The sequence below is a fragment of the Sapajus apella genome, unplaced genomic scaffold (assembly GCF_009761245.1).
Source record: "Sapajus apella isolate SASKATOON/1434 unplaced genomic scaffold, GSC_monkey_1.0 scaffold159, whole genome shotgun sequence".
Lineage (NCBI taxonomy): Eukaryota > Metazoa > Chordata > Mammalia > Primates > Cebidae > Sapajus > Sapajus apella.
Genome location: NW_022437099.1, coordinates 1,440,822 through 1,455,537, shown reverse-complemented (window position 1 = coordinate 1,455,537; position 14,716 = coordinate 1,440,822). Strand labels below are relative to the sequence as shown.

The 14,716-nt window shown below is 57.6% G+C and overlaps 3 protein-coding genes across 3 annotated transcripts in view; 2 read left to right on the top strand and 1 right to left on the bottom strand.

Moving 5' to 3' along the window:
* The first annotated feature begins 530 nt into the window (after window positions 1-530).
* Window positions 531-2,153, top strand: BHLHA15 (basic helix-loop-helix family member a15). Its single transcript, XM_032266486.1, has 2 exons — window positions 531-728; window positions 1,451-2,153. Exon 2 carries the CDS (start codon window positions 1,505-1,507, stop codon window positions 2,078-2,080), a length of 576 nt encoding a protein of 191 aa, XP_032122377.1. The 5' UTR covers window positions 531-728; window positions 1,451-1,504; the 3' UTR covers window positions 2,081-2,153.
* LOC116541952 lies at window positions 2,099-4,894 on the top strand. Its single transcript, XM_032266485.1, has 2 exons — window positions 2,099-3,941; window positions 3,985-4,894. Exons 1-2 carry the CDS (start codon window positions 3,693-3,695, stop codon window positions 4,717-4,719), a joined length of 984 nt encoding a protein of 327 aa, XP_032122376.1. The 5' UTR covers window positions 2,099-3,692; the 3' UTR covers window positions 4,720-4,894.
* A 574-nt stretch (window positions 4,895-5,468) lies between these two features.
* TECPR1 (tectonin beta-propeller repeat containing 1) overlaps window positions 5,469-14,716 on the bottom strand; it is a 33,595-nt gene continuing 24,347 nt past the window's right edge. Inside the window, 9 exon segments of the mRNA XM_032266523.1 lie at window positions 5,469-6,253; window positions 6,440-6,559; window positions 6,684-6,790; window positions 10,434-10,526; window positions 11,128-11,263; window positions 11,728-11,908; window positions 12,356-12,412; window positions 13,511-13,590; window positions 13,717-13,813. Coding sequence (XP_032122414.1) covers window positions 6,140-6,253; window positions 6,440-6,559; window positions 6,684-6,790; window positions 10,434-10,526; window positions 11,128-11,263; window positions 11,728-11,908; window positions 12,356-12,412; window positions 13,511-13,590; window positions 13,717-13,813 — 985 coding nt within the window. The 3' untranslated portion in view covers window positions 5,469-6,139.

Sequence of the window (14,716 nt, the reverse complement as noted above, 5' to 3'; positions counted from 1 at the left end):
GGAATGGGCCTGGGGCCCCGCCACAAGTGGAGGGAACGGGGAAGGAGGGTCGCGGGAGGCATGGATGCGGGGGTGCTGTGATGGGGGAGGGTCGGGGAAAAGCGGGTGTGGGAGGCTGTCTCGCGCACGAATGTGGGGGAGGTGCGGGCGGAAACTGAGGGGGAGGATGAGGAAAACCAGTTTGGAGAGGCTGTTCTGGGAGACAAGTAGGGGAGACAGGGACGCGGGCTGTCTTGAAGGGGCTGTAGGGGGAGGATGGGGAGAGATGGATGCGGGGAAGCCATCTCGGGGCGGGTGGCGGAGGCTAGAGGGGAAGGTTGTGGAGAGGCGTGTGGGGGCGGCTGTCTGGGGGGACGAGGGTGGGGGTGCTGTAGGGAGAGGATGGGGAGGGGCGGGTGGGGGCGGCTGTCTGGGGGGACGAGGGTGGGGGTGCTGTAGGGAGAGGATGGGGAGAGCTGGTGGGGGCGGCTCTCTGTCTTGGGGGCGGGGCGGAAGCTGGGGGGCGGGGCTGTGCGGCCACCTGGTCCGAGAGCCCCGGGCGCCGCCCGCCCGCCGCAGGTGCAGCCACCGCCGCCCCGCGCCCGCCCGGGACACCCAGACCCCGGCTCCGCCCCGGCCCCGCCCCGAGGGTTCATTTGCATGAGTCTGCGGCCCCGCCCGGGGCGGCTAAAGCGACGTGTCCTTGTCCCCCGTGGGCAGCCTCGGCGCGTGCGGCCGCGGATCCCCAGGTAACCCGGGAGCTGGGAACTCGTAGAGCGCCGCGGGGAGAGGACCCAGGGGCAGGACCTAGCGATGGGGTTGTGGGGGTTGGGGGGAAACCTGGGTGGGGGACTTGGGGTCTGTCTGGAGCCCCCACGGGGGCCATCCACGTGGTGGCACTGGGGGCTATCGCCAGGCCCTGGCCATTGCCGACCTCTGACCTCCATGGCTGCCCCATGTCTGCAGTGGTTCTGGCTCTAGCGCTGTCCTTGCGCGTGTCAGGTCCAGTGGGGCAGGACAGCGAGAGCCTGGTGGCTGGAGTCACTGCCTGCCTATGGGCGAAGGAGTGAATGCCGCCCTCGGCAGAGGCGCCCCCTAAGCTAGGGTGGGGGACACATCTCAGGGTGGTCTAGGCAAAGTGCAAAGGTCACCGAGCTCAGGAGGCATTCGGAGGGCAGTGAGGGGCATGGGACCAGAGAAAGATCCGGGGATCGGGGTGTCAACCAGGGGAAAGGGGGACACAGGGATGGGGACAGGTTCCAGGGGTCTGTATGAGGTGAAGCAGGGTCATGGTGGGGTGTGGGGTCAGCCCAGGGCTAAGGTGTAAACAGAAGGACCTCCAGGAGTTGAGCACCAACCCCTGCCCCTGGTACCATTGCTGTTAGCAGGAGGAAGCTGCCGGGGATGGCACCCCAGCGGGTCTCCTGTCCGTGTGGGGTGACCACAGAGTGTCCTGTGTTCTGGATTTCAGCTCCAAGGGCCTCATCTCCCTGCCACCACCTCCTGGGACAGCCAGTCCAGGGCCATGAAGACCAAGAACCGGCCCCCGCGGCGCCGGGCCCCGGTGCAGGACACAGAGGCCACCCCCGGGGAGGGGACTCTCGATGGGCCCCTGCCCAGCCCGGGCCCAGAGCCGGCCAAGAGTCTGCGGAGCCGGCCAGCCCGAGCAGCAGCAGGGCCTCGGGGCGGGGGCGAGGGCGGGCGCAGGCGGCCAGGACCGTCAGGGCCTGGGGGCCGTCGGGACAGCAGCATCCAGCGGCGGCTGGAGAGCAACGAGCGGGAGCGGCAGCGAATGCACAAGCTCAATAACGCCTTCCAGGCCCTACGCGAGGTCATCCCCCACGTGCGCGCCGACAAGAAGCTCTCCAAGATCGAGACTCTCACACTGGCCAAGAACTACATCAAATCGCTGACGGCCACCATCCTCGCCATGTCCAGTGGCCGCCTCCCAGGCCTGGAGGGGCCGGGTCCCAAGCTCTACCAGCACTACCAGCAGCAGCAGCAGGCCGCCGGGGGTGCACTGGGGGCCATAGAGGCCCAGCCCCAGGGTCACCTGCAGAGGTACTCCACGCAGATCCACAGCTTCCGAGAGGGCACCTAGTGCCTGGCTGTTGAGGGGGGGGTGGCGGTGGCTGTGGTGGCCCAGCCTGCTTCTCCCAGCCCCGGCCTTCAAGCCATGAAGCCCAGACGGGTGACACCCCATGAGGACGTGGCCCCAGCGGCTCCATTTTCCCCCAACATTCAGTCACTTCCCTGGAGCAATTTTTCCTGCCCAGCTGGGGACCAGCGAGTGGGCTGTGGCCCCAGACAGCAGCATGAGGCCCAAACCTCTGGGTAGGGCCCAGGCGGTCCTCCTTTTTCATTGAGCCAGGTGGTTTCAGCGGGCGATGAAAGGCCCTCCTTAGCTTCGGAACTAAACTCTCTTCACCCCAACTTCCTCCAGGGCAAGGGGAGATCCCAGGAAAAGGTTATTTACAGATTTTCCAAGGCCAACGCCCTGCAAGGAACCCCCCTCCAACCTTCATTGTAGGTCTGCATGGGGCCTGGGCTTAGCGCCCTTATTTGGGGTAAACTGAGGCCCAGGACAAGCCTGGCAGAGCCCAAGGCGGTTCGGGGCAGATGACCTCACATTCATCCTCAAAGGTTGAATGGTGGGGAGGGGCTGGAGTCTCTTCCTCCCTCTGAGTCCGGGCTCTTGGAGGTGGTAACTCCAGGCTGTGCCAGGTTGTGGAGGGTCTGGGGCAGAGTCTGAGGGGCACCGTGGAGCTGGAGCAGGAGACAGGGCAGGGTGTTCCAAGCACAGTCCTTCTGGGCATGGGAGAGAAGTCCCGAGACCCTGGGTCACTCCCCAAGATAGCTCTGAGGCCTCCTGCTCAGCCCTCACCTATGCAGGGAGCGAGTGTGCCCCCCCAGCCCTGCCTCTGCCATTACTTATTGTCTCTGGTGTGGGTTGTCATGTAATTGGCACCATGTTGTCTGTAGGACATTACAATGTGCTTGTGTCCTGGTTTGAGTTGGCAACCCGCAAGGCCCTCTGCATGGTGGAGCCTGGGGGTGGCAGTTTCGTCCCTTCCCCTGCCCAGGTGCTTCGTCCTCATGGCCAGGCCTGGTGACTTGGCACGTCCCTGCTGCCCCAAGCTCAGCTTCCTTCTGCTGGGCATTCCTGCCCCACTAGCTCTTGGCTCTCCCCTCCCTCGTGCCTCTGCCCAGAGATGTCCCAAAGGCCCTCAGGGCCACGCTGGGCCAGGGATGTGGCTGCCATAGCAGAGGCCCTGGGCTCTGGCTGGCCTGTCCCCACCAGGTGGCCTTGCCCTCCCAAGTTGGAGATCTTGGCACCAGATGCTGAATGCAGCGGCAGGCTTGGAGTCAGCCCTGGCCACATTAAGGACACAGGTGACACCCTGAGGATCTGGCATTGGCCGCTTTAGGCCTAACTTTCCTGGTCAGGGTCTCTGAAAAGTGGCCCAGGCACATTGGTCTCATTTCAATGAGACTCAATCAGAGGCCTGGTCTGGTCCTGGCCCTACCGCCCCAGCTGTCCTTCAGCACGACTCAGGGTGGGGACCCCAGGCTGCTGGGTCTGTCTCTTGGGAGGGGGTGCTCTGGAAGGTCAGGGTGATCCATCCCTGTGAGCTGAGGGTGATGCAGCTGAGAGCTTGGGACAGAGAAAGCCTGGGCCTCCCTGCAGGGCACCTGCCCAGTGGGGACACAAGATGACAGAGACCTCACCATTGGGGGCACTCAGGCACTACAAACCTGGCAGCTCTTGTTTCCGGCTGAGTTGTGGCCAGAGCAGGGCCTGGTACGCCCCTGAACTTTCTGAATGGACCAACAAGCTGAGCCTGAAAACCCAGAGGAGCCTCGATCCAGGAGATGGAGACCGTGCCCAGCATCCAGCTAGAGCCCAGGCTTTCCCCAGGGCAGCAGGAGGGCCTGGGGGTGGCTGCCTTCAGGACAATGGTTTCTGCCCTGAACTGGCGAGTTGTTCTGCCCTGAACTGGCGAGTTCTGCCCTGAACTGGCACCTCCACCCCTCTGCTTCCTAGAGGGTGACCTGGGCAGAGCCGCTGAGTCCTTCATCCCCTTAGGACAGAGGGGATGCCCTGTGGCCACAGCACACAGGATCCTCAGCAGCCATAGTCCCACTCTGGGGTGTCCAGTGTTTCAAGGAGGAGAGGGGACAGGGGCCATGTCCACCCCCTTGGCCCTCCTCTTGGACCCCAAGGTCAGGCTGGATCCTTTTATCCTGTGGGGAGCCCCTGCCTTGGCCATCGGGATGAGTTTCCTCAAGTCCCTGGACAAGCGGGTCAGAGACTCCCTCGATGTCCCCCAGGGCCGTGGGCACACCCACCCCCCCGCAGACAGGTGCCCTGAGAGCTCCAGAGGCATGATCCCCATCCCCATCCCCATCCCCATCAGCGGAGAAGCCAGAACCGCAATTGTTCCATCTGGGAAAACCCAGCTGGAGCTGAAGGGCCCGTGCCCCTGCTGCAATTGTGCTGAAAATGTTTCTCAAATGACCCAAATTGGCTCTTATTTTTTCTTATGGCCCCTTCAAAGTATTCATGAAATGATGCTGTGTCACAAAGCAAAAATAAAAGATTTCATGGCAATGGCTAGTTCAAGCGCGCAGGGAGCGGCGTGTTTTAATCAATTTATCGATAAAAACAGTATGGTGCTGACACTCCAGGGGAAATGTTTATTGAGTAAAGCATCTGAGGACCTGATGCTAGGCAGGTAAACTGCTGGTGCTCAGCAGCGAGAGGACGCATCACTCTGCTGTCCTGCAGGGTGAGGCCCTCCCCATGCCTTGCTGAGAGCCACCTGCAGACACAGCAGGTCGCAGCAGAATGCACAGGTCACTGTTGTAGGGGAACAGACCGTAATGCCCACATAGAGAAAACCTGATAGTGAAATGTAAACAGACAGGACAGGGTGGTTGTAGGTGGCTGCCGCCGCCAGGCCCTTCCCATGATTGATCTGAGAGCTCACACCTGGTGGCACCAGGACCTACTTCCAGAAACACAGGAATGCCAGGTCCCTCAGATGCCTGTGGGAGGGGCCCCAGGGAGACCTTTCTCAGCATCAGCTTTTGGGTGACAAACCCCATACAGCAAAACTGAACAGATAACAGACAACAGACTCCCTGCTGAAAATGAGACCAGAACCCCAGGAAGGTCAAGAGGTGGCAAAGTCATCCCCTCTCCAACTGAGCAGAGCCTGAAGCTGGGGTCTGATGACCTCCTGGGCAGTGTCCAGGTGGAGGAAGCAAACCCCCAAATGGGGCACAAGGGATCAAAAGCAGCCGTGGGCCGGCTGAGGTGGCTCATGCCTGCCACTGGAGGAGGAATCTCGCTCTGTCGCCCAGGCTGGAGGACAGTGGCACCATCTCAGTTCACTGCAACCTCTGCTTCCTAGGTTTAAGCAATTCTCCTGCCTCAGCCTCCCGAGTAGCTGGGATGACAGGCATGCACCACCATGCCTGGCTAATTTTTGTATTTTTAGTAGAGACTGGATTTCACCATGTTGGCCAGGCTGGTCTTGAACTCTTGACCTCAGGTGATCTGCCCGCCTTAGCCTCCCAAAGTGTTGGGATTACAGGCGTGAGCCACCTTACCCAGCCTCCTTCCTTCACTTGTGAAATTAAAGCCTCCTTGCAAGTCCTGCTCTAAGAAAGGGTCACTGCACATGGTAAAGAAGCCCTGAGCCCCAACGGCCGTCTCTCTTGGTTGGGGGAGGCAGGACCCAGGTGCTGTCTGAGATGCCAGCTCAGTAGGGCTCCATCCTGGGCTCTGCTGCCCCAGGGCCCGTGCTCCTGGCGGGCTCCAGGTTCCAGGTTCTAGTCCTGGAAAGGCAGGAAGGAGAGGCATAAGGGAAGGGTGGGAGGGGCCGGGGCCTCTGGGAGGTACAGCTCCCACCCCACGCCCCACACCCTGGGGCTCTTTCGCAGACAGGGACACGTGCAGTAGTGTCTGCAGAGCTTCACATTTCAGGGCTGTCTCAGCCAGTGCCTCTGAAGTGGCCACAGCCTCGGGGCCAGGTTCCCTCCTGAGTCCACCTGGGTGACATCCCTCCACCACTGCACACTTCAGCACAAGAATGGCTCAGCCTTGATCCTCCAAACTGGGCACCATCCCTGCATCTAGGTGTGGGGGGGCGCCTCAGCAGCAGATGGGGCCATAGGCTTCTGGTGGAGCACTCGGCTCTTGCTCCTGGGATGAGCTCCGGGGGCCCCTGGTGGCATTGGCCCGGACAGAGATGTGGTCCCAGCCTCCCTGGAAGGAGAGAGCTGTATCACCAGGGACGCAGGGGCTTGAGGGTGCCAAGGGGCTCTGCCTGGGGGCCTCCCTCCAATTCCGACACTGGGTCCCAGGGAACTGTCCCACAGTGGCCGTCCCCGTCTTTAGCGCCCAGTGCAGGCACAAGGGGATCACATAGTCCCAGCCAAGGGCCCCGCTCACCCCGATGCCGTAGTCCCAGCTCTGGCCCTTGGGCTCGTGGGGCTGCACGCCTGTGCGATGACACACCGTCCCCCGGCTCAGGCTGTGGCTGCCCTGCACTTTGCTGGCGATCACCCAGACCTGGAGCACAGATGCCATGAATTCCCTGGACCCAGCTGCACTGAGACGGCTGGGCACAGGATGGGGGAGACATGAGAGGGAACTGGAGCACCCCAAGAGCATGACACCCCTTGAGCGCCCCCACCTGGTCCAGGGGCCCCACGGACACTCGGCACACGTTGTTGGACACATGCTCCCAGCTGGAGCCCTGCGGGTAGCTGGGCGTGATCCCCTGGCGATACCACAAGTTTCCTGGGGAGAGAAGCAGTGAGGGTCAAAGGGGAAGACTATTCTGCCCCTGCGGCCCAGCAACCCAGGGCCAGGCCCACTCTAACCACTTCCGGGTCTTGGAAGCTGCTGCGGGGCAGGAGAGTCCTGGAACCTGAGTCGAGGCCATAGCCTCCTCCGCTTCTCCACACTCGGGAGCCTAGGCTGCAGCCAACTCTGCCCTCTGCACATTCTGGGCATCCCCCAAGACTCATAATCACCCTATTGTGCTGGGCATGGCCGGTGTCCTGATCCTGTTTCTGTGGAGGCAGAAACTGAGGACAAGGGAAGTCCTAGCCAGAGCAATCAGGCAAGAAAAGGAAGGAAAGGGCATCCAAGTCAAAAAAGAGGAAGTCACGGTGTTTCTGTTTGCCCATGATATGATCATATACCTAGAAAACCCTAAAGACTCCTCCAAAAGACTCTTAGATTTGATAAATGAGTTCAGGAAAGTTTCAGGTTACAAAATCAACGTACATAAATCAGTAGCACTGCTACATGCCAACAGCAACCAAACTGAGAATCAAATTGAGAATCTAACCCCTTTTACAGCAGCTGCAAAAAATAAAATACCTAGGCATGTACTTAACCAAGGAGGTGAAAGATCTCTACAAGGAGAACCACAAAACACAGCTGAAAGTAATCATAGATGACAGAAACAAATGGAAATACATCCCATATTCATGGATTGATGAGTAATATATCCCATACTCATGGATTGATGAGTATGGGGTGAATCAATGGAAGAATCAATATCATGAAAATGACCATACTGCCTAAAGCAATCTACAGATTCAATGCAATTTCTATTAAAATACTGACATCAGGCCGGGCGCGGTGGCTCAAGCCTGTAATCCCAGCACTTTGGGAGGCCGAGGCGGGTGGATCACAAGGTCAAGAGATCGAGACCATCCTGGTCAACATGGTGAAACCCCGTCTCTACTAAAAATACAAAAAATTAGCTGGGCATGGTGGTGCGTGCCTGTAATCCCAGCTACTCAGGAGGCTGAGGCAGGAGAATTGCCTGAACCCAGTAGGCGGAGGTTGCGGTGAGCCGAGATCGTGCCATTGCACTCCAGCCTGGGTAACAAGAGTGAAACTCCGTCTCAAAAAAAAAAAAAAAATACTGACATCATTTTTTACAGAATTAGAAAAAAAAAATTCTAAAATTCATATGAAACCAAAAAAGAGGCTGAATGCTCAAAACAATCCTAACCAAAAATAACCAATTTGAAGGCACCACATTACTGGACTTCAATTATACTACAAGCCTACAGTAACCAAAACAGTATGGTGCTGCTATAAAAACAGACACATAGACCAATGGAACAGAAGAGAGAACCAAGACATAAAGCCAGACACTTACAACCAACTGATCTTTGAGGAAGCATACAAAAACATAAATTGAGGAAAGGACATCCTGTTTAATAAATGCTGTTGGGAAAACTGGAGAGTTGCATGTAGAAGAATGAAACTGGATCCATATTTCTCACCATATAAAAAGATCAACTCAACATGGATCAAAGACTTACATCTAAGACCTAAAACCATAAAAATTCTACAAGAAAACCTAGAAAAAACTATTTAAGAGCTTGGCCTAGGCAAAGAATTTATGACTAAGATCCCAAAAGCAAATGCAACAAAAACAGAAATAAATAAAGGAGACCTAATTAAACTAAAAAGTTTCTGCATAGCAGAAGAAATAATCATCAGAGTAAACAGACAACCCACAGGATGGGAGAAAATATTTGCAAACTATGCAACTGACAAAGGACTAATATCCAGAATCTATGAGGACTCAAACAAATCAGCACACACACACAAAATAAACCAATAATCCCATCAAAAGTGGGCAAATGACATGAATAGAAATTTCTCAAAAGAAGATATGCAAATGACCAACAAACATGAAAAATTGCTCAACACCACTAATCATCAGAGAAGTGCAAATCAAAGCCACAATGAGATACTAATACCACTTTATTTCTGCAAGACTGGCCATTATTGTAAAGTCAAAAAACAATAGAGCCAAGTACAGCGGCTCATGCCTGTAATCCCAGCACTTTAGGAGGCTGAGGTGGGTGGATCACTTGAGGTCAGAAGTTGGAGACCAGCCTGGCTAACATGGTGAAACCTCATCTCTACTAAAAATGCAAAGATTAGCCAGGTGTGGTGGTGGGCACCTGAAGTCTCAGCTACGCAGGAGGCTGAGGCAGGAGAATCGCTTGAACCTAGGAGGTGGAGGTTGCAGTGAGCTGAGATCACACCACTGCACTTCAGCTTGGGAGACAGAGCAAGACCCTATCTCAAAAACAAAACAAAACAAAACAAAATAGATGTTGGTATAGATATGGTGAAAGTAAAAGGGAATGCTTATTCGCTGCTGGTGGGAATGTAAATTCGCACTAATCTCTATGGAAAATGGTACAGAGATGTCTCAAAGAACTGAAAATAGATCTGTCGTTCCATCCAGCAATCCCACTGTGGGGCATCTTCACAAATGAAAAGAAGTCATTATATGGAAAAGACGCTTGCACATGCATGTTTACTGCAGCAGTTTACAACTGCACAGATATGGACCAGGGTAAGTGCCCACCATTGAGGAGTGGACACAGAAAATGTGGTACGCATACACCATGGAATATTATGCAGCCATAAAAAGAATGAGATCGAGTCTTTGGCAGCAAGTTGGGTGGAACTGGAGGCCATCATTCTAAGTGAAGTAACTCGGGAATAGAAAATCAATTACCACATGTTCTCACTTACAAGTGGGAGCTGAGCTATGGGTAATCAAAGGCATGCAGTGTGAATATTATGGAGACTCAGGAGGGGGTAGGTTGGGAGGGGGTGAGAAATAAAGCACTACGTATCGGGTACAAGGTACACTACTTGGCTGACGGGTACACTGAAATCTCAGGCTTCACTGCTATGTGACTCATCCGTGTCACCATAAACAATTTGTACCCCTAAAGCTATAGAAATAAAAATAAATGAGGGCAAGGAATTATTTAAACAAATAAGAAGAGGCTGGGTGTGGTCAGCAGAGGCTGACGTCAGCCGGGCGCCTTGTATGGTGGTTAGTGAGGTCTTACATCAGAAGAACCACTTGCCAAAACAATAGTCCAAAGAGTGAATCAGACCCAGTGTTTGCGGGCCCAATAGGGTAGCTACAGCAAGAAATAATTATTTCTTTTGAGAAGGAGTCTCGCTCTGTTGCCCAGGCTGGAATGCAGTGGCACAATTTTGGTTCACTACAACTTCTGCAGCTTGAACCTTCAGTACCCACAAAAATTAAAGGTTTCTTTTCTTTTCTTTTTTTTTTTTTTAAACAGAATCTTGCTCTGTCCTTGAGTGGTGCTCTTGGCTCACTGCAGCTTCCGCCTCCCGGGTTCGAGTGATTCTCTTGACTCGGCCTTCCAAGTAGCTGGGATTATGGGCCCTCGCCACCATGCCTGGCTAATTTTTGTATTTTTAGTAGAGATGGGGTTTTACCATGTTGGTCAGGCTGGTCTCTAACTCCTGATCTCAGGTTATCTGCCCGCCTCAGCCTCCTAAAGTACTGGGATCATAGGCGTGAGCCACTGGGCCTGGCCAAAACATTAAAAAAATTTTAAAAAGAGCTACTTGCCGTTGTCATCCAAGGCATACACTGACGTCTGCCCGACGGACACCTGCTTCAGCCTCTGTCTTGGGGGCGGCGGGATGTGGTACCAGCAGTCACCTGCAAAGAGCAAGCTGACTTAGGCACACGGCCTCCTCCTGCTCACATGGGACAGGCGGGGCTGTGGGCCTCGTCTCCAGCTGTATCTCAGATGTGTAGCCAGGTGTCAGCTGTGGGCCTCACAGAGCTGACCTGTGCCTTGCCGTCCTGGGGCTTCTCTGGAAGCCATGGCTTGCTCTGATGGACTCATCTCGCCAGTGCAACATGAAAGTTTCCAGCCCCGCCCACGGTGGAGACCCAGCCTCAGGGGCCGCCTGGCTAACCCATCACTGTGTGGAGGGCAGCTGAGTACCAGTGTACCCTGTGTTGGACACTGGACATCTGGCGAAGGACAAGCCAGCACAGCCCATCCTCCCGGGCGGCCACCAGAGTGGTCACTGTGGAGTGGGCCCTGCAGGGCCCCATGGGAAGGTGGGGGCAGGCCTGGCTCCGGCTGCCATATCACCAGGGTGACCACCTCCTGGTCAGTCCCAGTGGGAGGGGACATGGCTTCTGGGGGACCCTGGCTCAGCCCTGGCACCTGGCCCCAAGGGGATGCTCAGCAAACGTCTGCTTGGACTGAAGCTGAGCCAAGCAGGGGCTCCTGGAGTGTGGCACTCACCGGCTGGCTGCGAGGGGTACACGGAGCCCCGGTAGAAGGCGGAGCCATCCCTCGCCACGGCCCACACCTGGTAGCAGGCCCCGATGGAGATGGACATGAAGGGCTGGTCGGTGCCAACGTGCAGCCAGGAGGAGCCCTGCAGACGGCGAGGAGGGGTGCTGAGGTCACCGGGGCCCCATCCCCAGGCCCCACCTCCAGGCCCAGCAGAAATGGGCCTGGTGGGTGGGCAGCACCGGTGGCTGGGGGACAACTGGGGTCACACAGCCCCACCCGGCCTGATCTCCGTGCTCATTGAACTCCTGGGTGCATCTCATCCTCCTGTAAGCAGGGAAAGCACCCCAGTGGGCGTGTGCACCTCACCAGGGTGCTGACCATCAAGGACTGGGCGACAAAGAGCCGAGGTACCCCTCGGCCCACCTCCATTGCCCCCGCCCCACCAGCCTCATTTCTTGGCCAACTGTCCCAAGGCGCAGGGACCCACTCGGGCCACAGGCGGTGTCCACTGGTCCCAGGGGCTTGTCCTGAACAGGGTCCAAGCCCAGCCGGACTCCAGAGCAAGGGTCCTCATTTCAGGAGGAATCTGCCAGGCCTGGCGCTCACCGCTGGGTTGAGCTCCGACACGCCCAGGCGGCACAGCACGTCCCCCTTGTCGCTGATGGCCCAGAGTGCAATGCTGTGCCCGCTCCCCTCAGCACTCGGGCTCTCCGGGATGATGGACACGTCCCTGAGGGCGATGGGGGCCACCTCCAGCCAGGGCCCGCTGGTCACCAGCTTGCATTTTCTGTACAGTGGAGAGGGGGCTCAGCCCGAGGACCCCAAGGTGACCGCCAGGCTCCAGGGCCTCTTTCCGCTGGAGCCAGGAGGAGGAAAGCAGTCCACCCCGGAATGGTGGAAAGAGGGGCCCAGAGGTGGCTCCCGCCCCACCCCCACCCCCAACCAGGCCCCGTTCTCTGTCCAGCTCACAAGCAGAGCATGCCAGTGACATTTATTTGTTCATGAAAACAAACTCTTCTGAAACCAGAGAGCGTTGGGAGCCCGCGGGCATTTCCTGGGCTGACATTTACTTAGACTCGGCTTCCCTCTTCACCCCACTCCCCACTGCTTCTTCCCCTGGGACTGAGGTCAGAGCCGGGAGATCGGCCTGGGGTGTGGGGAACCAGCGCTCCCTCAGGGGCGGCTCCTCCAGGAGCCTGACATTGCTGACAGTCACGCTGCGGCCCTGCCTCACCTGGCCCAGCACCGCCTCCTCACAAAATCCTTCATCGTTTTGGACCCATGGTATGAGCTGCAAGAAGGAAGAAGATGAAATCAGGGCCACTTCGTGGAAGTTTCTGGAAAGTCCCTGCATGCAAACATTCTTGTTCTACCTGGACAGGGCATAGAGCCTGGGCAGAAGCCACAGATCAGGTTCAGAGGAGGAGGTGTCACCACGCATGGCTCTCGGGAGATGCTTCCTGGCTGTCTCAGTGGGGTCAGGGCTGAGCGCAGCCCCAGGGACCTGCAGGGAGGGCCTCCCAGGGGTTGGTGTCTCCCACAGGTTGGGGGCTCCCTGGGGAAGGGCGTCGGGGCCTTCCTGGGGCTAGGCCATAGCAGTTGCCTATCAGGGGTCAGGCGAAGGGGACTCAGCCTTCCCCTCCCCAGGCCCTGTCAGAGCCCTTTTGGGGAGCAAGAGCCCTGGGTCAGGTTGAGGCCCGCGGCTGGGGGAGGGTGGTCTGAGAGGCCTGGCTGTGGCTGAGGGGATGGTCTTGGCCTGCTCAGAAGCTTCTGGCTCTGGGCCCCAGCTCAGGCTGTCCTGGCTCTGTCTCCCTTGGACAGGCTGAGACTGTGCTGTGAAGGCCCAGCCCACGCCATGCGCCTGTGCTGCCAGGGTCCAGGGCCTCCGAAGACGGCGACCACGTCTCTTGGAGGGGCTCACACTGCCCCTTCACATGACATCTCATGTTGGGCCCCCCATCACTCAGGGCCTGGCTCAAAGCCTCCCAGAGCTGACACTGCTAAGGCTGTCCTCAAGCCCCCTCAGTCTGGCGCCCCGGGTGCTACCATCTGACCCTCCCAGAGCCCAGGCCCAGCACGGCAGAGATAAGCCTGTTGTGGGGGAGCCATGGAGTTCCTACCTGTGCCGCGCCCCAAGGCCCAGGGTGCCAGGTGTGCAGGGAGTGCTCCCCTGGGCCCCTCCCAGCTCCTCCACTGGCTCCTCCCCCTGCAGGAACTGGGCTGGCACCTGGGGTCTGCTCCTTGGCGAGGCCAGGGGCTGGGGAGCCAGAGTTCTCCAGGCTTAGGGGGTAGGGTTCAGCCTGGCAGAGCAGTGAGGCTGGGGGCCATGCCCTCCAGGGCCCTGATGCTCAGGACCCAGCCTGAAGGCCCTGCACAGGGAGAGGCTTACGCAGGGAAGTCGCTGGCGTACTGCCACCCCTCCTGGTCTGTGCCCCCTGGTACGCTGAAATCCACGAACCAGTCAGAAACCTGGAAGGAGTGGGTCAGTGAAGATGGGAGCCCCCCAAATCCAGGGGGCAGTCAGAACACTCGAGGAAGGGCAAGGAGGGGTGGGCGGGCAGATTCCCAATCCCCCATGGGGCGGCGGGGCCTCACCCAGGCCCACTGCAGGGACGGGGGCTTCGTGCCAGCCTTGGTGCACTCCTGCAGTCCCGAGGCGTCACTCCACATGTACCGGTCGGTGGGGAGACCCCTGCGGCAGAACGACAGGGCTGGTGATGAGGGAGACTGGGGGACCGGTTCACTCAGGCACCCCCATAACACCCCTGGTGGCAGCCCCGCAGGGAAGCGCTGAGCTCCAGCCACCTCTAGCCACTCGCTCTCCTAAGAGGTGACAGCTGGCTGGCCACAGGGGCTCACACCTGTAATCCCAGCACTTTGGGAGACCAAGGCAGGCGAATCACCTGAGGTCAGGAGTTCCAGACCTGAGGTCAAGTGAAGCCCCATCTGTACTAAAAATACAAAAATTAGTTGGGCGTGGTGGTGGCAGGCGCTGGTAATCCCAGATACTAGGGAGGCTGAGAATCACTTGAACCTGGGAGGCAGAGGTTGCAGTGAGCCGAGATTGTGCCACTGCACTCCCGCCTGGGTGACAGAGCAAGGCTCCATCTCAAAAAAAAAAAAAAAAAAAAAAGAGGTGACAGTCAAAGCCAGCACTGCCCCAGGCAGAAGACCCACCCAGAAGACCCCACATCACCAGGGTACCCAGGCTAGAGAGGCCACAGCCTCTGGGCAGGCTGGAAGCCACCTCGCTTTCCCTCCCATTATCCCTCCAGAGTCCCCTCAGCCTGACCCCAGACAGGCTATTATGGGTTGAACGGTTTGCCCCAAAAGATGTTCCAGTCCTCACCCCACACCCCTGTACTGGGAATGTGAACTGGTTTGGAAATAGGGTCTTTGCAGATGATCAAGTTCAGATGAGGTCACTAGAGAGGGCCTAATGCAACAGGACTGTTGTCCTTATAAAAAGAAGAAATTTGGACACAGAGACATGCAGAGAGGGGAGAAGACTTCCTTCCTTCCCTCCCTCCTTCCTTCTCTCCCTCCTTCCTTCCCTCCCTCCTTCCTTCTCTCCCTCCTTCCTTCCCTCCCTCCT

Bases quoted from the DNA above. Each gene is read 5' to 3' on its own strand.
- BHLHA15 (XM_032266486.1), top strand. From the start codon at position 1,505: ATGAAGACCAAGAACCGGCCCCCGCGGCGCCGGGCCCCGGTGCAGGAC.
- LOC116541952 (XM_032266485.1), top strand. From the start codon at position 3,693: ATGACAGAGACCTCACCATTGGGGGCACTCAGGCACTACAAACCTGGC. The intron at 3,942-3,984 runs TTCTGCCCTGAA...TGAACTGGCGAG, and splicing joins GCTGCCTTCAGGACAATGGT to TTCTGCCCTGAACTGGCACC.